The sequence below is a fragment of the Artemia sp. Qi Xiang Cuo genome, chromosome 1, assembly GCF_049724085.1.
Source record: "Artemia sp. Qi Xiang Cuo chromosome 1, ASM4972408v1, whole genome shotgun sequence".
NCBI classification, from domain to species: Eukaryota; Metazoa; Arthropoda; class Branchiopoda; order Anostraca; family Artemiidae; genus Artemia; species Artemia sp. Qi Xiang Cuo.
In genome coordinates, this window is record NC_142794.1 from 46,348,843 (window position 1) to 46,373,941 (window position 25,099).

General features: G+C 35.7%; 1 protein-coding gene across 4 annotated transcripts in view; it reads left to right on the forward strand.

Annotated features, from left to right (window-relative positions):
- Liprin-gamma (liprin protein kazrin) overlaps positions 1-25,099 on the forward strand; it is a 212,433-nt gene that overhangs the window by 96,850 nt on the left and 90,484 nt on the right. For all 4 annotated transcript variants that reach the window (XM_089107912.1, XM_089107906.1, XM_089107920.1 and 1 more), the window contains exons 5-6: positions 16,539-16,718; positions 24,569-24,752. In XM_089107912.1, the coding sequence (XP_088964038.1) occupies positions 16,539-16,718; positions 24,569-24,752 (364 nt within the window). The remainder of the gene's footprint in view (positions 1-16,538; positions 16,719-24,568; positions 24,753-25,099) is intronic.

The window sequence follows — 25,099 nt, forward strand, 5'->3', positions numbered from 1 at the left end:
TGTTTGCAAGTTCAAGAATTTGTCTTTGTTGATTTGAATGTCTAAAGTGTCAGTCTTTCTCTGTTTGTGTATCTGATTCTATTTGTTTACATGTCTGCGTTGGTGTTTTCAAGTCCAAGTATTTGTGATTGTTGGTTTGAATGTCTAAAGTGTCTGTCTTTCTCTGTTTGTGTGTCTGATTCTATTTGTTTGCATATCTTGTTTGTTGTTTGAAAGTCCAAGAATTTGTCTTTTTTGGTTTGAATGTCTAAAGTGTTTGCCATTATCTGCTCGTGTGTCTGATTCTATTTGTTGTCATGTCTGGGTTTGTGTTCGCAAGTCCGAGCATTTGTTTTTGTTGGTTTGAATGTCTAAAGTGTCTGTCTTTCTCTGTTTTTGTGTTTGATTCTATTTGTTTTCATGTTTGGGTTGGTGTTTGCAAGTCCAAGAATATGTATTTGTTGGTTTGAATGTCTAAAGTGTCTGTCTTTCTCTGTTTGTGTGTCTGATTCTGTTTGTTTGCATGTCTTGGTTGGTGTTTGAAAGTCCAAGTATTTGTATTTGTTGGTTTGAATGTCTAAAGTGTCTGTCTTTCTCTGTTTGTGTGTCTGATTCTATTTGTTTGCATGCCTGGGTTGGTGTTTGGCAGTCCAAGTATCTGTCTTTGTTGGTTTGAATGTCTAAAGTGTCTGTCTTTATCTGTTTGTTTGTATGATTCTATTTGTTTGCATGTCTGGGTTAGTGTTTGCAAGTCTGAGAATTTGTTTTTCTTGGTTTGAATGTTTAAAGTGTCTGTCTTTCTCTTTTTGTGTGTCTGATTCTGTTTGTTTGCATGTTTGGGCTGGTGTTTGTAAGTCCAAGTATTTGTTTTTGTTGGTTTAAATGTCTAATGTTTCTATTTTTCTCTATTTGTCTGATTGATTCTATTTATTTACATGTCTGGGTTGGTGTTTGCAAGTACAAGTATTTATCTTTGTTGGTTTGAATGTCTAAAGTGTCTGACTTTCTCTGTTTGTGTGTTTGATTCTATTTGTTTGCATGTCTGGGTTGGTGTTTGCAAGTGCAAGTCCAAATATTTGTCTTTGTTGGTTTGAATGTCTAAAAATGTCTGTCTTTCTCTGTTTGTGTGTCTGATTATATTTTTTTACATGTCTGGGTTTATATCTGCAAGTCCAAGTATATGTCTTTGTTGGTTTGAATGTCTAAAGTACCTGTCTTTCTCTGTTTGCGTGTCTGATTCTATTTGGTTGTATGTCTGGGTTGATGTTTGCTAGTCCAAGTATTTGTCTTTGTTGGTTTGAATGTCTAAAGTTTCTGTCTTTCTCTGTTTGTATGTCTGATTCTATTTGTTTGCATGTCTGAGTTGTTGTTTGCAAGTCCAAGAATTTGTCTTGGTTGGTTTGAATGTCTAAAGTGTCTGTCTTTCTCTGTTTTTGTGTCTGATTCTATTTGTTTGCATGTCTGGGTTGGTGTTTGCAAGTCCAAGAATTTGTCTTTGTTGGTTTGAATGTCTAAAGTGTCGGTCTTTCTCTGTTTGTGTGTCTGATTCTATTTGTTTGCATGTCAGCGTTGGTTTTTGTAAGTCCAAGTATTTGTAATTGTTGGTTTGAATGTCTAAAGTGTCTGTCTTTCTCTGTTTTTGTGTTTGATTCTATTTGTTTGCATATCTGGGTTGTTGTTTGCAAGTCCAAGAATTTGTCGTTGTTGATTTGAATTTCTGAAGTGTCTGTCTTTCTCTGTTTGTGTGTCTGATTCTATTTGCTTGCATGTCTGGGTTGGTGTTTGCAAGTCCAAGAATTTGTCTTTGTTGGTTTGAATGTCTAAAGTGTCTGTCTTTCTCTGTTTTTGTGTCTGATTCTTTTTATTTGCATGTCAGGGTTGGTGTTTGCAAGTCCAAGTATTTGTAATTGTTGGTTTGAATTTCTAAAGTGTCTGTCTTTCTCTGTTTGTGTGTCTGATTCTATTTGTTTGCATGTCTGGGTTAGTTTTTGCAAGTCCAAGTATTTGTCTTTGGTGGTTTGAACGTCTAAAGTGTCTGTCTTTCTCTGTTTGTGTGTCTGATTCTATTTGTTTGCATGTCTGGATTGGTGTTTGCAAGTCCCAGAATTTGTCTTTGGTGGTTTGAATGTCTAAAGTGTCTGTCTTTTTCTGTTTATGTGTCTGATTCTATTTGTTTGCATGTCTGGGTTGGTGTTTGCAAGTCCAAGTATTTGTCTTTGTTGGTTTGAATGTCTAAAGTGTATGTCTTTCTCTGTTCGTTTGTCTGATTCTATTTGTTTGCATGTCTGGGTTGGTGTTTGCAAGTCCAAGAATCTGTCTTTGTTGGTTTGAATGTCTAAAGTGTTTGTCTTTCTGTTTGTGTGTCTGATTCTATTTGTTTGCATGTCTGGGTTAGTGTTTGCAAGTCCAAGTATATGTCTTTGTTGGTTTGAATGTCAAAAGTGTCTGTCTTTCTCTGTTTGTGTGTCTGATTCTATTTGTTTGCATGTCTGGGTTGGTGTTTGCAAGTCCATAAATTTGTCTTTGTTGGTTTGAATGTCTAAAGTGTTTGACTTTCTATGTTTGTGTGTCTGATTCTATTTGTTTGCATGTCTTGGTTGGTGTTTGCAATTCCAAGTATTTGTCTTTGTTTGTTTGAATGTCGAAACTTTCTGTCTTTCTCTGTTTGTGTGTCTGATTCTATTTGCTTGCATGTTTGGGTTGGTGTTTGCAAGTCTAAGAATTTGTCTTTGTTGGTTTGAATGTCTAAAGTGTCTGTCTTTCTCTGTTTGTGCGTCTGATTCTATTTGTTTGTATGTCTGGGTTGGTGTTTGCAAGTGCAAGTATTTGTCTTTGTTGGCTTGAATGTCTAAAGTGTCTGTCTTTCTCTGTTTGTGTGTCTGATTCTATTTGTTTGCATGTCTGGGTTGGTGTTTTTGCAAGTCCAAGAATTTTTCTTTGTTGATTTGAATGTCTAAATTGTCTGTCTTTCTCTGTTTTTGTGTCTGATTCTATTTGTTTGCATGTCTGGGCTGGTGTTTGCAAGTCCAAGTATTTGTCTTTGTTTGTTTGAATGTCTAAAGTGTCTGTCTTTCTCTGTTTGTGTGTCTGATTCTATTTGTTTGCATGTCTGGGTTGGTGTTTGCAACTCCAAGAATTTGTGTTTGTTGGTTTGAATGTCTAAAGTGTCTGTCTTTCTCTGTTTGTGTATCTGATTCTATTTGTTTGCATGTCTGGGTTGGTGTTTGGAAGTCCAAGTATTTGTCTTTGTTGGTTTGAATGTCTAAAATGTCTGTCTTTCTTTGTTTGTGTGTCTGATTCTGTTTGTTTGCATGTCTGGGATGGTGTTTGCTATTTCAAGTATTTGTCTTTGTCGGTTTGAATGTCTAAAGTGTCTTACGTGCGCGCACGCACGGAAACATCAAAACCATGGTTTCTCTGACATGCTGAATCTGAAAGTGTATTTTTCAAGGAGATTCTTTAACCTTTTAGAGTTAACTTACCCTTTGTCGGTTTGAATGTCTAAAGTGTCTTACGTGCGCGCACGCACGTAAGTAACTGCATTCACGTTAGGTTCACTTAGCGTGGCATGCCATGCTATTTGAACCTAAATCAACCTAACGTGAATGCAGTTACTTGAAAAAAGGGTGGTAATTTAGGTTGGCTGCAAGTGCCCAGGAGGAGGAATAGTTTGTTGTGTTGCCATATATACGTTCATTAATATGGATGGCAGAACTTGCTTTAGTAAAAAAATGAACCAATGCAAGTAACCTAGTGTAAATTAACCCCAAAAGGTCAAATAATCTCCATGAAAATTACACTTTCAGAGTCAGCATTTTGGAGAACACACTTTCAGGTTCTGTATGTCAGAGAACCCTAAAAGGTCAACCCTAGAAGGGTAAATTAACTCTAAAAGGTTAAAGAATCTGCTTGAAAATTACACTTTCAGATTCAGCATGTCGGAGAACCCCATGGTTTTGATGTTTCCGTGCGTGCGCGCACGTAAGACGCTTTAGACATTCAAACCGACAAAGGGTAAGTTAACTCCAAAAGGTTAAAGAACATCCTTGAAAATTATACATTCAGATTCAGCATGTCGGAGAACCCCATGCTTTTGATGTTTCCGTTCGTGCGCGCACGTAAGACACTTTAGACATTCAAACCGACAAAGACAAATACTTGGACTAGCAAACATCAACCCAGACATACATACAAATAGAATCAGACATACACACATAAAAAGACAGCCATTTTAGACATTCAAACCATTAAAGACAAATTCTTGTACTTGCAAAAACCAACCCCGACTTTTAAACAAATAGATTCAGACGTACACACAGAAAAAGACAGACACTTTAGACATTCTAACCAATAAAGACAATTACTTGGACTTGCAAACACCAACCCAGACATGCAAACAAATAGAATCAGACACACAAACAGAGAAAGACAGTTACTTTAGACATTCAAACTAACAAAGAAAAATTTTGGACTTTCAAACACCAACCCAGACATGTAAACAAATAAAATCAGACGCACAAACAGAGAAATACAGACACTTTAGACATTCAAAACAACAAAGACAAATTCTTGGACTTGCAAACACCAACCCAGGTATGCAAACAAATAAAATCAGACACCTAAACAGAGAAAAATAGACACTTTAGACATTCAAACCAACAAAGACAAATTCTTGGAGTTGCAAACACCAACCCAGACATGTCAACAAATTTAATCAGACACACAAACCGAGAGAGACAGACACTTTAGACATACAAATCAAAAAAGACAAATTGTTGGGCATGCAAGCACCAGCCCAGACATGCAAACAATTAGAATCAAACACAATAACAGTTATTGACAGACAATATGGACATGCAAAACACTAAAGAAATATTCTATGACATGAAAAAAACTCCCCAGACATGCAAACAAATAGAATCAGACACACAAACAAAGAAAGACAGACACTTTAGACATTCAAACCAACAAAGACAAATTTTTGGACTTGCAAACATCAACCCAAACATGCAAACAAATAGAATCAGATACACAAACAGAGAAAAACAGACACTTTAGACATTCAAACCAACAAAGACAAATACTTGGACTTGCAAACACCCACCCAGACATGCAAAAAAAAAGAATCAGACATATATATAGAGGAAGACAGAAACTATAGGAACTCAATAAGACAATGACAAATAATTGGGCTTGCAACTTCTAGCTAATGCATCCAAAGTAACAGAATCAGACACAAAAACACAGTAACACAGACACTTTAGACATTCAAACCAGCAAAAACAAATACTTGGAATTGCAAACACTAACCCAGACATGCAAACGAATAGAATCAGACACACAAACAGAGAAAGACAGACACTTTAGACATTCAAACCACCAAAGACAAATTCTTGGACTTGCAAACACCAAACCAGACATGCAAACAAATAGAATCAGACACAAAAACAGAGAAAGACATACACTTTAGACATTCAAACCAACAAAGACAAATACTTGTATTTGCAAACACCAACTCAGACATGCAGACAAATAGAATCAGACACACAAACAGAGAACGACAGACACTTTAAACATTCAAACCAACACTGACAAATTCTTGGACTTGCAAGCACCAACCCAGACATGCAAACAAATAGAATCAGACACACAAACAGAGAAAGACAGACACGTTAGACATTCAAACCAACAATGACAAATTCTTAGACTTACAAATACCAACCCAGACATGCAAACAAATAGAATCAGACACACAAACAGAGAAAGACTGACACTTTGGACATTCAAACCAACAAAGACGAATACTTGGACTTGCAAAAACCAGCCCAGACATGCAAACAAAAAGAATCAGACACACAAACAGAGAAAGACAGACACTTTAGACATTCAAACCAACGAAGACAAATACTTGGACTTGCAAACACCAGCCCAGACATGCAAACAAATAGAATCAGACACACAAACAGATAAAGAAAGACACTTTAGACATTCAAACCACCAAAGACAAATTCTTGGACTTGCAAGCACCAACCCAGACATGTAAACAAATAGAATCAGACACAAACAGAGAACCACAGACACTTTAGACATTCAAACCAACAAAGACAAATACTTGGACTTGCAAACACCAAGCCAGACATACAAACAAATTGAATCAGACACAAAAACAGAGAAAGACAGACACTTAAGACATGCAAACCAACAATAACAAATACTTGGACTTGCAAACACCAACCCAGACATGCAAACAAATAGAATCAGACACACAAACAGAGAAAGACAGACACTTTAGACATTCAAGCCAACAAAGACAAATACGTTGACATGCAAACACCAACCCAGACATGCAAAAAATGGATTGAGACGGACAAACAGAAAAAGACAGACGCTTTAGACGTTCAAACCAACAAAGACAGATACTTTGACTTGCATACACCAACCCAGACATGCAAACAAATAGAATCAGACACAGAAACAGAGAAAGACAGACACATTATACATTCAAACCAACAAAAACAAATACCTGGACTTGCAAACACCAACCCAAACATGCAAACAAATTGAATCAGACACACAAACAGAGAAAGACAGACACTTTAGACATTCAAACCAACAAAGACAAATTCTTGGACATGCAAACACCAACCCAGACATGCAAACAAATAGAATCAGACAAACAAACAGAGAAAGACAGACACTTTAGACATTCAAACCAACAAAGACAAATTCTTGGACTCGCAAACACCAACCCAGACATGCAAACAAATAGAATCAGACAACACAAACAGAGAAAGACAGACATTTTAGACATTCAAACCAACAAAGACAGATACTTGGACTTGCAAACACCAACCCAGACATGCAAACAAATAGAATCAGACACATATACAGGAAAAGACACACCCTTTAGACATTCAAACCAACAAAGACAAATACTTTGACTTGCAAACAACAAACCAAACATGCAAACAAATGGAAACAAACAAACGAACAGAGAAAGACAGCCATTAAAGACATACAAACCGCAAATTACAAAATCTTGGATATGCAAACACCAACCAAAACATGTAAACAAATAGAATCAAACACACAAACAGAGAAAGACAGACACTTTAGATATTCAAACCAACGAAGACAAATAGTTGGACTTGCAAACACCAACCCAGACATGAAAACAAATGGAATTAGATACACAAACAGAGAAAGATAGACACTTTTGACATTCAAACCAACAATGACAAATAGTTGGACTTGCAAACACCAACCCAGACATGTAAACAAATAGAATCAAACACACAAACAAAGAAAGACAGACACTTTAGACATTCAAACCAACAAAGACAAATGCTGGGACTTGCAATCATCAACCCAGACATGTAAACAAAGAGAATCAGAAACACAAACAGAGAAAGATAGACACTTTAGACATTCAAACCAACAAAGACAAATTCTTGAACTTGCAAACATCAACCCAGACATGCAAACAAATAGAATCAGACACTCAAACTGAGAAAGACAGACACTTTAGACATTCAAACCAGCAGAGACAAATATTTGGACTTGCAAACACCAACCCAGACATGCAAACAAATAGAATCAGACACACAAACAGAGAATGACAGGGACTTTATACATTGAAACCAACAAAGACAGAGGAATGGAGGGGCCTGGGGGGTCTTTGGGGGCCCGGGACCCTTTGGGGACCTGGGGGGCCTTTGGGGGCCCGGGGGGCATTCGGGGGTCTGGGGGCATTTTGGGGCCCTTTGGGGGCCGGGGGAGGGGGGCACCGGGGCCCTTTGGGGGCGCCTGGGGCCCTTGGGGGCGCCTGGGGCCCTTTGGGAGCGCCTGGGGCCCTTGGGGGCCCGGGGCCCTTTGGGGCTGGGGTAGGGGACCACACAACACTGTTCAAATGGAACTTGTGTATTATAACGACGACAGAGTTTCACCCCAAATCATCTTCTAAATCATCTTCTAAAATCATCTTCTAAAATGTCTCAAACTGTTTTGCCCGAATCATCTTCTAAAATGTCTCAAACTGTTTCGCCTAAATTATCTTCTAAAATGTCTCAAATGGTTTCGCCCAAATAATCCCTAAACGTAATTTCTGCGTGTTCCTTTTGTTTTGGCATCCCTGCGCTGTTTTGAAATTCCCAGGAAAAAATTCCCACGTTAATCTCTTCATCTCTAAGGTGTTCTTGGTTACTCTATTAAGGCTTCGATAGAATATTTATTTATCACTAAGCCTGAAGATCAGAGAAGCCATATTTAAAAATGGAATATCAATTTATTTTTGTCACTAAAGACCGTTTATCTCTCAGACATAAAGATCAAAGAAGCCATATTGTTTTCTTAATTCCCCTTTCGTGGATCAATAATTCCCCTCGATTATACAAACCGATTTCTCAGAAATCCACTTCCCCTTGAGTACGTAAATCAATTTCTCGGAAATATGTCCCCCTTCGTGGATCAGTAACATTGTCTATGTGGATAGGTACCGTTAGACTCAATTGTACATGGCAGCACGCGTTCCCCGTGGGAGATATTATGGCTTCCCTACTTGTATCTATGTCTTTTACAAGTCCTGGTTTTAAAAAAAGGTTCTGACGAAAGTAAGAGCGATATTGAAACTTAAAACGGACAGAAATTATTATCTTGCAAATTATGCAATGTATATAATCAAACTAGCTCAAATAAAATGACTCATTTTATTTCCTTATCTTTGTAGAATTTCCTAAAACTAGCGTTTTCCTGAAAACACAAAACCGACGCAAAAAAGTGAGAAAGTCCTTTACTAGCCTACAGAAAATAAAAGACTATTTATAAGGCTCTCGATAGCTTTTCACTAGCCAGAATATAAATAATTTTTGGCATACAATTAAAATTCTCTAAAAAGGGCAAGCAAGTTCAGTTTTCAGTAAAGCTCAGTACTACACTTGCACTGGAACTGCTAGGATTTGTAACCCGGCATTTCCTGCGTTATTCCAATTTTTTTTCTAATACTTAAGTAGACATTATTGATACAGTTCCCCATAAATGAGAGAAGGTCGGAATTTTTAGTTATAATTTATTTTTCATTGAGGATGTTAGATGACATTAGGTGTATCAAAAGTGACTTACATGCCATAAATCCATCACTCGGCTTTATTTCTAAATATTTAAATCTTGACTTAAAGGGTACAACAGATGACTGGTATACCCTCACAATGCCCTTACCCTTGAAGCAATAATCTCAACGAAACAGTAGACGAATGTGAAGCAATGAGAAAACTTGAATTTTAAGAAGTCATTTCTAGCCGTTTTTTCCACATACTGTTAAAGTATTTTCCTTTTAGTAGCTCTGATATTAAAAAATAAATCGTTAAGACGGCGCTGCTATTTCAATAAGCACAAAAGAGTACAAAAATAATGTCTTGCTTCTAAGAAAATATAAATATTATAATAAATAATAATACATAAATTAATAATATTATTTTTCAAGTAATTATAAAAGGTTATAATATATAATAATTATAAAAAAATATTATTCCACAATTTTTTAAGTAATAATAATTAATATTAAGATATAATGATAAATATTTTTTTTAAGTACTGAATATGAAAACGTGTGGCTCACAAGACATAAAAGTTGTCTTTGAATAGGCATGCAATGTCGTTACCACTTCATTTTCTTGTTTAGCCTTAAAAAATTGTGTTTTTCCTGATAATAAAAAAAGAAACACTTTATAATTGTTTGTACGATTGGTGATAAAAGGTTTTCTTTCAATTATCTTTCAACATTTTTATTTTATTTTATCTTTGGTAATTCTTGCAATCATTTTCTCACTTCTAGTTGTCCTCGTCTTATGTTTTCTTAACAATGATCAAACAGTTCGTGGTAATGAACTGTAAGTAAGGAGCGACCAGGCTCAATAGTAACCGAAACTCTAAAAAACAGAATTTTGATACCAATAGATACATAAAAAAAATCAGATTTTCATGCTGATTTCAAATAATTAAATTTCATCAAGTTTAATATTACCCATCAAAAGTTATGCGTCTGAGGAAATTTGCCTTATTTTCGAAAAAAGGGGGACGCTAAAGTTTCGCTCTTTACGCTAAAGTTTGACTCTTTCTCACAACTATATTTTTTCAAATAATAAAAGCTTTAGCGTAAAGAGCGAGGCGCTGAGGAGGGAACAGCCCCTTTCCTATACGGAATAATTTCTGTTTGTTTTAAGTTTTAATGTCGCTCCTTACTTTCAGTTAAAAAACTTATTTTTTTTATTTAATAAATATTAAAAACGGACTATCAAACACTAAATGATGACGAACTACAAGTAAGGACCAAGTTGCGCTAATAGTAACCAAAACTCTTGAAAAACAAGACATTTTGATAGCAAAATATACATCAAAACGACTGACTTTTTATGGTGAAAATAAAAAAAAACAAGTTTTTTTTAACTGAAAGTAAGGAACGACATTAAAACTTAAAACGAACAGAATTTATTCCGTATATGAAAGGGGCTGTCCCCTCCTCAATACCTCGCTATTTACGCTAAAGTTTTTAACTGTTTAAAGAAATAAAGTTGCGTGACAGATTCAAACTTTAGCGGAAAGAGCGAGGTATTGAGGAGGGGACAGCCCCTTTGATATACGGAATAATTTTTGTTCGTTTTAAGTTTTAATGTCGCTCCTTACTTTCAGTTAAAAAAAATTGTTTTTTTTATTTAATTTCTGAACGCTTTTGAATTAATGCAGATTTGATTTTGGCTCACCGTACATGAATAATTAAAACAAAATTCGCATAATAATTTTCCTTTTTTTGGCTAAATGGCTTTCTCGAAATTTTGTTCTGACGTAACTTACGAATTAAGTTACGTAACGAATTTCTATATTCGTATGTTTTATTACGTATATTAGGAAGAGTCCCCCCTAGTCAATACCTTGCTCTTTACGCCAAAGTTCTAATTTTGTTCGAATCACAAACCTATGAGTCAGAAAGGCCGGTTAATTAGAATAGATAGCTCTTTTGGAAGTACTAAAAAAACTTTAGCGTAAAGAGCGAGGTATCGACTGGGGGGCGAACCCCCACATATACGTAATAATTTCTGTTTGTTTTAAGTTTTAATGTTGCTCTTTACTTTCAGTTGAAAAAACTAGTTTTTTTTATTTAATTTCTGATCGTTTCTTAAATAATGCAGGGAAATCCGGCACCCTCTTCATAGAAATGTCCCTTCCCCCAAGGAAACATCCTCCATGGAAGGATCCTCCCCCGTAACCCCCTCCTCCGACACCCCCTCCTCCATCATAAAAAAATCCCTCCTGAAACGTCTTTATGAACGTCTTTATGAAATCCATCCTGAAACGTACCAATACTATATGTAAACAATGGGCAAAGTTCATAACTTGCAACCCTTCCCCCGTGAATTGTGGGGGATTAAGTCATCCTCAAAGAAATATTTACTAGATCTTTGACTATGCTGAACAAAATGACTATATCAAAATCTTGATTGGGGGACTTTGGAAAAAAAATGAGCGTGGGAGGGGGCCAAGTTGCCCTCTAATTTTTTGGTCACTTAAAAAGGGCACTAGAACTTTTAATTTCCGTTCGAATGAGCCCTCCTACGGTATTCTAGGACTACTGGATCGATACGATCACCCATGGAAAAAAAATAAATAAATAAACACGCATCCGTAATCTTTCTTCTGACAAAAAATACAAAATTCCACATTTTTGCAAATAGGAGCTTGAAACTTCCGCAGGAGGGTTTTCTGATACGCTGAATCCGACGGTGTGATTTTCATTAAAGTTCTTTGACGTTTTGGGGGTTTTTCCCCCTTTTTTCGAAAATAAGGCAAATTTTCTCAGGCGCGCATACTTTTCATGGGTATAACTAAACTTAGTGAAACTTATATACTTGAAATCAGCATAAAAATCTGATTCTTTTGATGTATCTATGGGTATCAAAATTTCGGTTTATAGAGTTTCGTTTACTATTGAGCCGGGTCGCTCCTTACTTACAGTTCGTTACCACTAACTGTTTGATTCTAAATCTGTAAAATTTGCTTTGTTTAAAACTCGCCCATCGCCATGGGCGCCCATAAGCTGAAGTCCAGGGGGGGGGGCAAACTTCATCTAATTGCTACTTTTAATGCTATATAATAGAAATCTCAGAACAAAATATAAAATAAGGCAGCATCATTCAGCAGGGGGGCAAGAGCCCCCCCTGCCCCCCCATATGGGCGCCCATGCCCATCGCCCATAAGTTTAGCTTTATTTTTCCTATAAACTTCGCTGATTCACCCATCAACAGTTACCAGAGAAAATTTTCGTAATTTTCAAAAAAGGGGAGGAAGCGAAATTTTCAAATTCGTGAAAAGAGGTATAATCTAGACGAAAATTATACCAAAAAACTTAGCTCATCAGAGAATCTTGTTGCTTAGGTTTCAAGCTCCTAACTACAAAAATGCAAAATTTTGTGTTTTTTCGAGAAGACTGGTTAAAGAAACGTTTTTATTTGTCTGTTTAATTTTTTCCCCAGAGGGCTTTTGTATCGAACTAATAGTCCTCAAATATTATGAGGGTGCTCCTTCGAATGTAAATTGAAAGTTCTAGTGCCATATTTAAGGAACAAAAGAGATTGCTTCACAGCGAAGTGAGGGCTTCTACTATTTTAAGGTGTAAAACAACCACTTCAGCCCGAAAAAGGTAAGCGTAAGGTTATTCCCTCCAAGATTATTTGTAAGTAACATATGGTTTTCTATGCAAGATATTTTTTCTTCATGCATTGTCTTCAGAAAAAAAAAAATACCAGGTTTTTGTAATCGCTTTTGAGAAAATTTCAAGTTCATATTTACTTCAAAATTTATAATGCAATATACGAATTTAGATTCCAATAACTAAATAGTTTTCTGTAAAAATCTTGGTTATTTAGTTCTTTCAAATTATTAAATAATAATTCTTTCAAAATCCATTATGTTCAGCCTATGTAATTGTTATCTGTCCACCATCTTCCAAATAATGTTTACACTTCCATAGATTGGTCTATTTCAATTTTTCCCCCGAGTCATCGTTGGGAAACAAGCATCTTGCATTTCCTTGCCTACGATTTTCCTTATTCATGAATAGAATTCTATTCAGGCTCCTTCATGCTCTCACAATTTTCAAAGGAAAGCGTATCCCTGAGGCGTCAATTTAAAGTTGGTATATGAAACATTCTTCAGTTTGAAACTTGTTCGAATTAAGTTGGAATAAAACAAAAATAAATGCTACTAAAGCTTAAAGAATGAAGCTTTTGATTCAAAATTTTTGTTCTAGTATTATAACTTAAGATAGAAATGATTTGTGTTAACCAATAACGCTATTTCTTGTATGGCTATCAGCTTTATAAAGTTAATAAGTAAATGTGACTATTTTTGTGAATAATATATACGCATTTTGATGAAGCTTTGATGAAGCTTTTGATTCAAAATTTTTGTTCTAGTATTATTACTTAAGATAGAAATGATTTGTGTTAACCAATAACGCTATTTCTTGTATGGCTATCAGCTTTATAAAGTTAATAAGTAAATGTGACTATTTTTGTGAATAATATATACGCAATAAATCTATGAACAAAGTGTATAAACAAAAATCATAAACGCCCTTACTTGCATAAACATTAATGTCAATAGTCTTTATTCTCCTCAGTTTTTTTGACTAATTAAAAAAAAAAAAAAAAAAAAAAAAAAAAAAAAAAAAAAAAATCTGTCAGCCTGGCAAGCGATAGACCTACCTGGAGGCCCCTTGTCTCATTGTTCTCTACCCCAAACCCATGGTAAGAGACTTAAGTAAGTGAATAATTAAAATATAATTCAAATAAATATTCTTTTGGAGAATTGCAAAGAATGATACTCAAACCTAAAAGGAGCAGAAATAAATTAATATGATAAACCAAACTTTACAACGAATAGAGGTTGCTACAAGCAAATAAATAACCCAAAACGAACAAAAGTTTAATGCACAATAAAGTAAAATTTAAAAGTAATTGAAATTATTATGAATAAATAACGCTTGGGATTTGTGACGCTCTTTCCTAAGTCAATGAGATCCAGATGTCTCTGATCATTTTTTTATCCGGAGTTATTTCCTGGAGATGAACTAATGTGGGTTAGTTTTATTGTTGTGCTGAATTCCTGTAGATTGAATCTCTATAAACCTCAGCATTATTTTTTCAAACGGAAATTGTCTTCAACAGCTATAATGTATGCAATCAGTAAGATATTTTAAATTAGAAATCACTAATCAATGGTAGGCTATACACAAATGTAAACACTAGAATTTTTTTTTGAAAATTCGATCCGTTCACTACCATACAGACTAGCAGTCATGGGCGTAGGCAGCATATTGTCTAGGGGGGACAGTCGATTGTGTGATGGAGGAGGAGATGAAGTTATGTCGGCATGGGCGTACGTAGCTTCTTGCCTTGGGGAGGGGGCAGCCACTTCTGTGATGAAGGACGGGGGGGCCGAAGCTATATTGGCAGTTCACAAAACCTTAGATTGCCAGCAAGTTCTGTCATACTTATGAAATCCTTATTAATAAGTAATCACCAAAAATTATAAATCATCAATATGCTTCAGCATATTGATGATTGTCAGCATATTGATGAATGTCCAAATATCGGAACCGATATTTGGACATTTCTGTTTATTTCCAGTTTTTTCAACCATCTACCTTTTATCAACTGCTTATCCAACCATCTGCTGTTTCAGCCATATCTAATGTAAATTTGAAGGTCTAGGAGGGGGGAGGGGCAGATGCACCCTCCCTGCCTTCCCCTCCCTACGCCCATGCTAGCAGTACTACCTTTTTGTTACTCCATGATTTTATTTAAGCATTAATTGTGTTCGTCTTAAGCCTAAAAAAGAAAAAAAAGTTCAGTGTTGGCTGAGTTTTATTTTGATAGAAAAAAGCAGGTTGAAGGATTTTTCGCAAAAAGACATATGATAAGAAAACAAGCAGAAAATCAATTGCATAAAAAATAGATCAAATAAAATAATAAATTATTTTATATAAACTATTCTATATATAAATATAAACTATCTGATTTGTCATCTAAAAAAATTGACGTTCTGTTTTACGTATTCTCTTTTATTCATCATTACCTTATGTTCATCTTTAAGTACTTTGTTTTCATTTGCTTGATATTTCAATTGTACATGCACTTTCGGATTTATTATAAATTCCAAATGATATTGTATTCTAATAGAATTGTCATTTTGAAAGAATATTAGCCATGCTATTGAATTGCAGTGCATGCTGGTGATCTAATGTTATTGTCAAATTTTAGAGCGCCATGAATAATGATTCTTTTTAACATACTTAAATTTCAAAGGCATTTGAGAATTTGCGGAAACGTGTATTGAATAAAAAGTCAGTGCCATCTTACTTCGAGGCAGCCCTCAACACACTGTCTGAAGAAGCCCTGGAAGTGGAACTACATATTAGCTGGCAGGAAGCAAAAATAATGATCATAGACCCGTTAGGTAATTCCACCAGCTCACCAGCATTCAACGTATTAGGGCACACTGTTAAAGCTGTCAAGACTTTTAGGCCTACTTACCTTGTATCTGCCGTCTTGGATAACGGCTCAATTGACATGGAAGTCCAGTCGCACATCGCTAAAGCCGCGTCTATTATGGCTCGATTATGCTGTTCCGTGTGGTCAAAGCCCAACATCAGCCGAAAAACAAAATGTGTCTCTACGCCACGACCGTAACGCAAGTCCTTCTCTACGGTGCTGAAACTTGGCCGGTTGCTGCTTCTGTTCATGATGCCATAGATGTGGCCCAAACAAACCTCTTATCGAGGGGATCAAGTGGTACGACTTCGTCTCAAACACCCGACTGCTGACAATAACGGATCAGACCTCCACCTCTCGTCAGCTCACCGTAAGAACCCTACGGTGGTTCAGCCACTTAATTTGCATACCAGCAGCAGCACCGGCAAGCACACTTTTCAAGTTTGATCCCTCTGAACATTGCTGGAAGCACCCCCGTGGAAGACCCCAATTCCGAAGGAGGGACGGCCTTACCCAATACCTCTCCATGATCGGTACTGTTTTCCAAGAAGCAGTCACGCTCGCCCAGGACCGTTCGAAATGGAGGCGAAGAGTCACATCTCTCTCCACGATAAACCTCCAGCAGGAGTTTTAAGTCAAGTCAAAGCCCACGATAAATTTTTGGATCATGCCCTGGCTACATCATGCTAGGAAAGGACCCACGAGACATCTTCTGATAATGAATGAAAGGTAAATAAGTAAGTAATAAATATGCCACACCTAATACTCACTAATGCAAAAAAAAGTATTTGAATTAAAACAAAGCTGGCTGTTAATAGACCAAGTTAAAATATGCCAGATTACTACTAAAATAAAAGCAGATTTTCATAGAAAATACTTGTTTAAGATTCACAAGAAGTGAAAAAGTAGCTGCCTAGTTCAATATTTAAAGCTCTTAGCTCGGCGACATCCTAGATCATTCTGTCTTCTTCAGGCATTCAAAAGCTTAAACTTAATAGTTTATTTTGTCCTTTTAAGCGAATGCGTGAGAGCGAGCATGCTCTAAGGCAAGTAATATCTGAAAGAGATGCTTATGAAAGAGAAAAATGGGCCCTTCTAAGACATGCTCGTGATGAAACCGAACGAACGCTTCAATGTAACGCTCAACTGACATTAAAAGAAGAAGCAGTGAGGCAACTACAACAGGAACTTTTAATGGTAAGTAATCGAATTAATTGAAAGGAGGGCCTTATACAGAGCTAGTTTCTAATTTACTCTAGTACCTGGTATCAAAATAATTGAACCTTTGAGAAACTAAATGATATTGGTAATATTGTTAGGAAACTGCTTATAAATTTTTTCCAAATATGGCAGGCGAAATTTACTGTTATTAATTTACAAAAATAAAGTATTTCTGATCAAAGTAGAAACATGAATGCACAAAATCTTTGCTTCACAGTTTATGCAACATGCTTCTAGAAAGCTAGCTCAAGTAGACTGACTAATTATATTTTCCTTTGTTTCTAGAATTCTGAAAATCTAGTTTTGCTGAAAACACTAAACTGACGCAAAGGACAGGATGTTCTGTTCAGAATAGAAAAGCCCTTAACTAGTCCGCAAACAATAAAAGAATAATTTATAAACTCTCGATAGTCTTTCACCAGTCATGATACCGATAATTTCTGGCATACAATTTAAATTCTCTAATAATCTTAAACAAGGTCATTTCTAAGTAAAGCGCTAGTTTTTCAGAATTCTAAAAATTTAGATAAACATTACGAGTCATTACATTTGATCTAGTGTTGTAGATAGTACCAGGTGACCGAACTTCGCTCGGTGAAGCGAATTTTAGACATACAAATGTGTATGTCCCAGAAATCCCTGCGGAAATCAATCCCCTCCGATTGCCGAAAAATATTTTCGCGTAACCAAAGCTCTAAAAGCAAAATTTTGATATCAACAGATACACAATCCCCTGCACTCTGATTGACACAAGAAAAAATATTTTCGCGTAACCAAAGCTCTAAAAAACAAAATTTTGATATCAACAGATACATAAGAAAAATTGACTTTTTATATTGGTCCAAATATATAAGATTCATTAAGTTTAATGCAGCCCATCAAAAGCAACAAGCCAGAGAAAACTTGCTGGATTTTTGAACAAGGGGGAAACACCCACAAAAATAAAAGGAATCTTAACGAAAATCGCACCACTGGGTTCAAAAAACCCTTCTGTAGATTTTTCAAGCTCCAATCGGCAGAAATGTGGGATTTTGTATTTTTGGCCAGAAGTAGATAATTTCGAAGACCACACTGCCCTTCCGTGACGATAAATAAGAATTCAAATAGGGATAAATCCTTTTAATAGATAGTGATAAATTTCACAAAAAATACTAGACATTTTGGTCACATATGCAGTGACATAATTTATCACTGTTTATTTAAAGGATTAATCCCTATTTGGAATTTTTATTTTTGCCAGAAGAAAGATCACGCATACGTGTTTACTTTTTTCCCCAGTGGTGATCGTATTGAAAGAATGGTCCTAGAATACCGGGAGAGGATTCATTAAAACAAAACTTAAAAGTTCTAGTGCCCTTTTCAAGTAGCCAAAAAGATTGGAGGCTAAATTTTCCATGGAGTGAGGGGGGATTTCTGGCATAATTTGAAAATAATCACAAATTACAGTTTTAGAAAAATCTGCCAAGGAGAATTTTCAGGTGGGATCATCCGAAATAAATTTTTCGGGGGGAATTATCAGCGAGGATGGAATTGTCCGGGTGGAATTTTCGTAGTTTACGTGGGAGGACCTTTTCATGTAGGAATTTTTGTAGTGGATTTTTATAGTTGAATTTTTGTATTTTTTTTTATGTAGTTGATTTCCAGATAGAAAATATGTTTTTGAGGAGGACACTCCCCCACAACCCTCATGGCAAGGGTTTTAAGTTATGCCCTTGGGGCATATAAGGTTTTTATAGAAGACGTTATCGTAGAAACTTCAAAAAAGGCTCATTCGAATGGAAATTCAAAGAGCTAGTGCCTTTTTTAATAGTCGGAAGAGATTGGAGGGAAACTAGCCCCCCCACGCCCATCATTCCCCCAAACACATTTAATCAAAATTTTGAGATAGCCACTTTATTAAGCATAGTTAATTTCCAGACAGAAAAAATGTTTTTGAGGAGGAAAGTCCCCCAAAACCCTCAGGGCAAGGGCTTTAAGTTATGCCCTGGGGGCATATAAGGTTTTTATAGAAGGCGTTGTCGTAGAAACTTGAAAAAAGGCTCATTTGATTGGAAATTCAAAGGGCTAGTGCCCTTTTTAATAGTCGAAAGTGATTGGAGGGCAACTAACCCCCCCTCTCACGCCGACCTTTTCCCCAAACACATCGAATTGAAATTTTGAGTTAGCCATTTTATTCAACAGTAGCTTTAAGTTCTGAAAATTACGTCTGTGAGGATGAAACCCCCTTCACAGCCCTCAGGGCAAGGGTTGTAAGTTATGCCCTGGGGGCATATAAGGTTTTGTGTAGACAATGTTGTCGTAGAAACTTCAAAAAGGGCTCATTCGATTGGAAATTTAAACGGCTAGTTCCCTTTTTAATAGTTGAAAGTTATTCTAAGGCAACTGACACCCCTTCCACGCCCACCATATCCCCAAACGCATCCAATAACAATTTTGATATAGCCATTTTGTTCAACGTAATTGTTAGTTCTGGAAATTATATGTTTGAATAGGACACTCCCCCCACAGTCTTCAGGGGCAAGGGTTATAAGTTATTCCCTGAGGGTATTTATGGTTCTTATGGAAGGAATCCTCGTATAAACTTCAGAGACGGCTCATTTGATTGGAAATGGAAAGTTCTAGTTAACTTTTTAAACGCCAAAAGATATTGGAGGATAACCAGCTTCCCCCCCCCCCAAACCCTTTTTCCCCAAATGCATCCAATAAAAATTTTAAGATAGCTATTTTGTTAAAAATAGTTCAAAGATAATATAACAGAAATTGGGGTGTCGACACAACCCACCAGGCCCCGGGGGCAGGCGTTGTAAGTTATGCCCTTGGGGCATATATAAGTCTTATGGAAGGGATGCTCGTATTAACTTCAAAGAGGGATCATTTGATTGGAAATTGAAAGTTCTAGTTCCCTTTTTAAGAGTCAAAAGAGATTGGAGAGCACCTAGCCCCCCCCCCCTGCACGACTTTTTTTCCTTAAACCCATCTGGTGAGAACGTTGAGATAGCTTTTTATTAATGGTCCGAGTACCATATACCGAAAACGCAGGGGTCCATACAGTCCCACAGGGCCCGGGGACAGGTGTTATATATTATGTCCTGGTGGACTATGTCTTTCTTATTGAAGGGATGCTCGTAAAAAATTGATTCTGTTTTGGGTTCTCTATATAAATGGCTTGAAATTCTTGAATAAGTCGTCAGCAGGGGTGTCTAGGTATCTTCCTAACGTTGGAAGGGTAGTTTCCAAATTTCCTTGAATTTTCTGAAACCCCACCAGAATTTCCTCACAATTTGCTTGGGATTTCATAAGTTCTGACAGGAATTCTGCGGTTGGCTCCTACAGATTTCGTTAACAAAATTCCTGAGGATTCTTTGAGCACTGATCGTTTTAGTTTTCAATAAATCATCAAAGCTTATGTTCATTAGAGAAATTTTGACTGGACCATGCCGTTTGGTGTTAGAGTTCTAGCAGCAAAAATTGCATTTAAGGGCGGTTTCCGTTTTAAATCCTACTGGTTGCTTGCTCTATACAAATCGATATTTTGCAGAAGTTAATATACGGAGTACCGTTGCCGAGATGAAAGCAATGTATTACTATGCGGACTTGTCCTACAGGCTAAGGCAAAGCTCTTTCTTTTCTTATCATTTGTGAGAAATAGTAAATTATTCTATTCGTATCTGGAATATAACAGCAAGTTTTCCCAAAAGTTTGTGTAAGTCCAAGCTTTGGGATAAAATGAACTTTTTTGTGTCAGTCGCGAAAGTTTCTTCGCTCATTGTGAAATACTTTTTTCAAAATTTCGTGGTAACAAGCTGTAAGTAAGGAGCGACTTATGCCAATAGTAACCAAACTCTGAAAAAGAAACTTTGATAACTGTACATAAATCAAGAGAATTGGCTTTTATGGTGATTCTAAATATATAAAATTCGTCAAGTATAAAGTTACTAATCAAAAGTTACGAGCCATTGGAAATTTGACTGAGTTTCGTAAAAAAGGGGAAGCCAGTGCTTCCGCTTTGTTCCTACCGGATTTCCGTTCGGTCTGTTTAAAAATCCTGAAAGTTCTGACACCCGACCACAGAAAACCTGACCTTTTTTCCAACACCATGCTGGTCAAAAATCTAATAAATTTTCAACTCCAACCGAAAAATCTGACAGTATTCCGTCGCTTAGGAATGTTTTTCTTTTCACGAGATAAGCTTTTTACACTTGTCTGTCCTACAACTCCTCCTTCCTCAATGGTAACATACATATATTTATAACATATAACATACATATACATAACATATAACATACATATATTTACCATGTCAGAAAAAACAAATAATTTTTTCACACCTTATTCACAATCACTTTTATTCGTTCTTACCTCATATATTTTAATAAATTCATATAAAATCCTTTTGTAGTCAAATACAAAACAAACTTTCCTCATTTTTTTTTAACTGCACTTTTTAACTACACTGAACGCAGTCGTCCACCGTAGCGTTAGCTTTTACAGTTTTGAGTAATTTTAAGAGGGGAGCATTGACCTCTAAATCATGGGACACTTGTATCTTTTCAGGCCAGACTTAACCTGAATAATTGAGGTAATGGTCACACTTTTGAATGAGGTCCTATGATCTGTTTTAATGTATTTCAAGGTTGAAAAGAACCGTTCCACAACAGCGTCCAAAAATGGCAAGGTCAGAAGGTACTGCACAATGCAGACTATGTTAGGAAATCTTTGAGTTCCACTTGGTGTTTTTATAAAAGCCACGTGGCGCCCAATATCACAGACATCTGTCACTTTTGCAAAATCAAAAACAAGTAAACTCCGCCATTCTTACACTATCTTTCTTCCATCCCATGACAGTGCAACTATATCTCTGTAGAATCTCTTGCAGAAAACCGATTGCACCAATGTCCAAAGTTTTCGTAGGGTCAAGGATTTCGCGCAACGTAAACAGTTCGTCCTCAAACGAGAATTGCTGCTTTACTTGCTTCGCCGCCTCGGAGCGTCTGAATAAGCTTATGACTATCAAAATAGTTTGATAGTCAGTAACGTCCCATAAAGTCATCCCGTAACGTTAGTTCCCCTGACTGAGTTTATTATAACAAGTGCCAGTGTTTCTGAATTACTATGAAAGATTGTTGCTGGAATGAAATAGTAAATCTTACAATTTTAGTGGACCCAGAGCCATAGAAGCCTAGCTCTCCTGTGCTTTGTTGACAATAGCAAGCCATTTTATTTCATTTTTCTTTTCTAATCATATACTTGCAAAAAGTCTCACCTTAACTTTCCCTAGATTAGATCCCAAATTAGCAGCAGTAACAATGACAAATATTTAAATTTTTAACAGTTTCACCTTTCTTAAACTAGAGGTAGTTGGTTTTTCTTAGGTCACTAAGAGAACGGTCCACCGATTTAACTAGTTTGAAAATCCTTCTCCAGTAAAAAAAAAAGAAAATCTAAAACATTTAAAAATCAGACAAATATCCATTTTTTACTGAAAATCCGACAAAATCCCGAAGTCTGGCACGACTATTTTTTTCGACAAGAGGGCCACAAACCTGATAATGTCGGAAAAATCCGACATAGTGAAAGCACTGACGTTTTTCATAGTAAAGCATAAAATATATATGCTTCTTGCACTTGTGTCAGCTGACAATTTAGCTGGCAAAAGATTTTCTATTTCCAGATGAATTCAAGATTTCCACATAAGGTCTTTGGGAACTATGTTTGATGGAATTCAAATTACCATTTCTATAGATTAAGAAGATATACTGGCTTTCCTTTTTTTCCCAGGGTGAATTTATATAAAACTCCTGCCAAATAGACTAAATCCATTATAAAGTGTGCTTAAGAACTTTTTCCACATTCCACTACAAAAGAAAAACCAGCAATTTTTAAAATAAATCTCATCAGATGGTTTTGAGATCAATCTCTAAATCAGTTATGTTTTTTTTTCACAATATTTCTTGTATGAGACTGTTCATATTTGCTTACAGAGGCTCATTTAAGGTTATAGTGTTATCTGTCTAGGATATTTTTTAAGATAAAGCTAGTTCTACTCTAATGAATAGACTTGGTTTAAAATTAGGTTTAATATTAAACTTTAAGCCACAAACGAAAAAAAGTTAGGTTGGAAAACTTTTTTTTGTACTCCGAGGACAACCTGGAGAGGATTCCTTCATGTCTTTAGGCTGCTACCTTCTTCCCTATAGTTCGAATGAACCATTTACTAAATTAGTGTCCTATTAGGTATCTAAAAGGTTCCAAGAGGTAGTTCATTTTTCCTTTGTAGCTTAGCATTTTCTGGATAATTGTATTGGTTTTCTTCAATGTTCTGCTTTTAAAATGTTCCCCTTTTGTCCTCAATTTTGTTCTATGAATTGCATAGTGACGCAAAGTGATTCAAAATTAATGGGAATAAAAGCTTCCTTAAAATTAGTTTTATGTCTTTCAAATATCAACAGTTTTACATTTTACAAATCATATAGCCTAGATTTCTTATAACAGTATTTTATGTACATTTAAGTGTTACGAAAAAAGTGTTACTAAGTAACAATCAAGCTTTTTTACATCTGGGTGAAAAGTCCTTGAAATACCATCTAATGCTTGTTTGCAACACAAAAACTAAATTTTCTGATCCCTCTAAGCTTCAGATAAAATGTTAGTAAACTAGGTTTGGTTTATTCAATTGTTTTTTTTTTAACTTTATAATTATCTACATGATAAAGAAAATGTTCTTTTTCCCCTTCCTGTGTTGAAGAAACGCTGTTAGACTACTTTGCATGATTTGTGTTGAGAGTCGATTCTACCTTATCTTTGGTTGTATTATTTTTGTTAATATTATTATTGTTGTTCAGCTACTGATTCGCTTTGTCCAATTTGTCTGATTTTCTGCCACATGTGTATTATTTTGGACTTATTTGAGAGATTTTTTGTCTTTGATCTTACATGCTAAGTTGAACTGACTTCTTTCTCTTTTTTTAAGATGCCGGTCCATCTTTTGGGTCCCCTCCCTGCCAGGCAATTGATGTTATTTAATTCATGTTGTCTTATATAATTTGGATACCAAATACACTTCCTACTATGGCACTTAATACCCTCCGCCACCACTTTTTCACACTATTTAAGGTACTAGAGTATTGCCAGAGTATTGCATTTGGCAAATCAGTAAGTTTGTTTTTGCAACATCTTCTACGATATAAACTTTAATCATTCTATTTTGACATGAAGCTTCGGATTCCCTTTTTCTATTGTAAAATTAAGCTTGGAGGAAACTACTCGCAGCCCAAAATATTACTGTCTTTGAAGTTTGGATTTAATACAGGTTAAATTTTTCATTATAACGATAAACATTTCGATATATAATAGCAAAACCTAATCTTAATTAGGAAAAACTCTATACAGAATAGTCATTCAGCTCTCTACAAAAACGAAAGGAGAATCAATTTTAGCTTAAAAGACATTTTGATCGATCTGCCTTGATATTATTGGCTATTATTTGACTGATCTATTTACCTGATAAGAAGTTAAAAATTTTAAAGCTAGTGTACCTAATTTCAAAATAGTGCAGGGATATTGTTTATTTTGATAATAAAAGATAGCAGTATTAACTTTTTGGGTTTTTCTTACCGAAATTCTCACCATATTTAGGCTTTTCTTACCAAACTTCTTAGCATGTTCTCTACAATTTTGAAGAAACTGAAATTTAGCTGTCTGAAAAGAGGAAAATTATTCCTAGTCTAAAGAAATTAAATCAGAGCTCAGGACCCTCAGAGTTCCTTGATTTATTTTAAACCGTCCAAATAATATTATTCTTAACTGTTTTTTACTTTTTCAATTAGATGCGAAGAAGATTAAATTTGGCAGAGAAACGCCAAGATTCTGAAGACCATTATGCAACAGTTAGCGATTGCGCGATTACTCTAGGAGCAGTAGCCAGGAAGGAAGATACACATATTTATAGTACAGGAGTTGAAAAACAAAAACTCTCAGATAAAACTGTGATAATAGAGCCGAGGGTTGATGGTAAGGAAGCTATTTTTTTCTAGAATGCGTTTTTGAAACTTGAATGCCACGTATTAGCTTTTTCGTTCTTTTTATTTATTTTTTCCTTCCCTTAGCATTTGCAATTTATTCTAACATTGCCAAAGATTTTTTTCAGCAATACAAGTCTTGTAAAAACTTACCTAGTAAAGAACGCACTCTAGTCTATAGTAACCAAACATTTAGAAACGCGTTTCGAAAAAAAAAGGTCAAATGAAGAAAAATCGTGTTTTAACTTGATTCAGGAGTGGTAACTATTGTTTCGATTATTCTTAATGATAAAAGCTCGTTGCATCAAAATGAAAACTGCAAAATTGGAATCACCATAC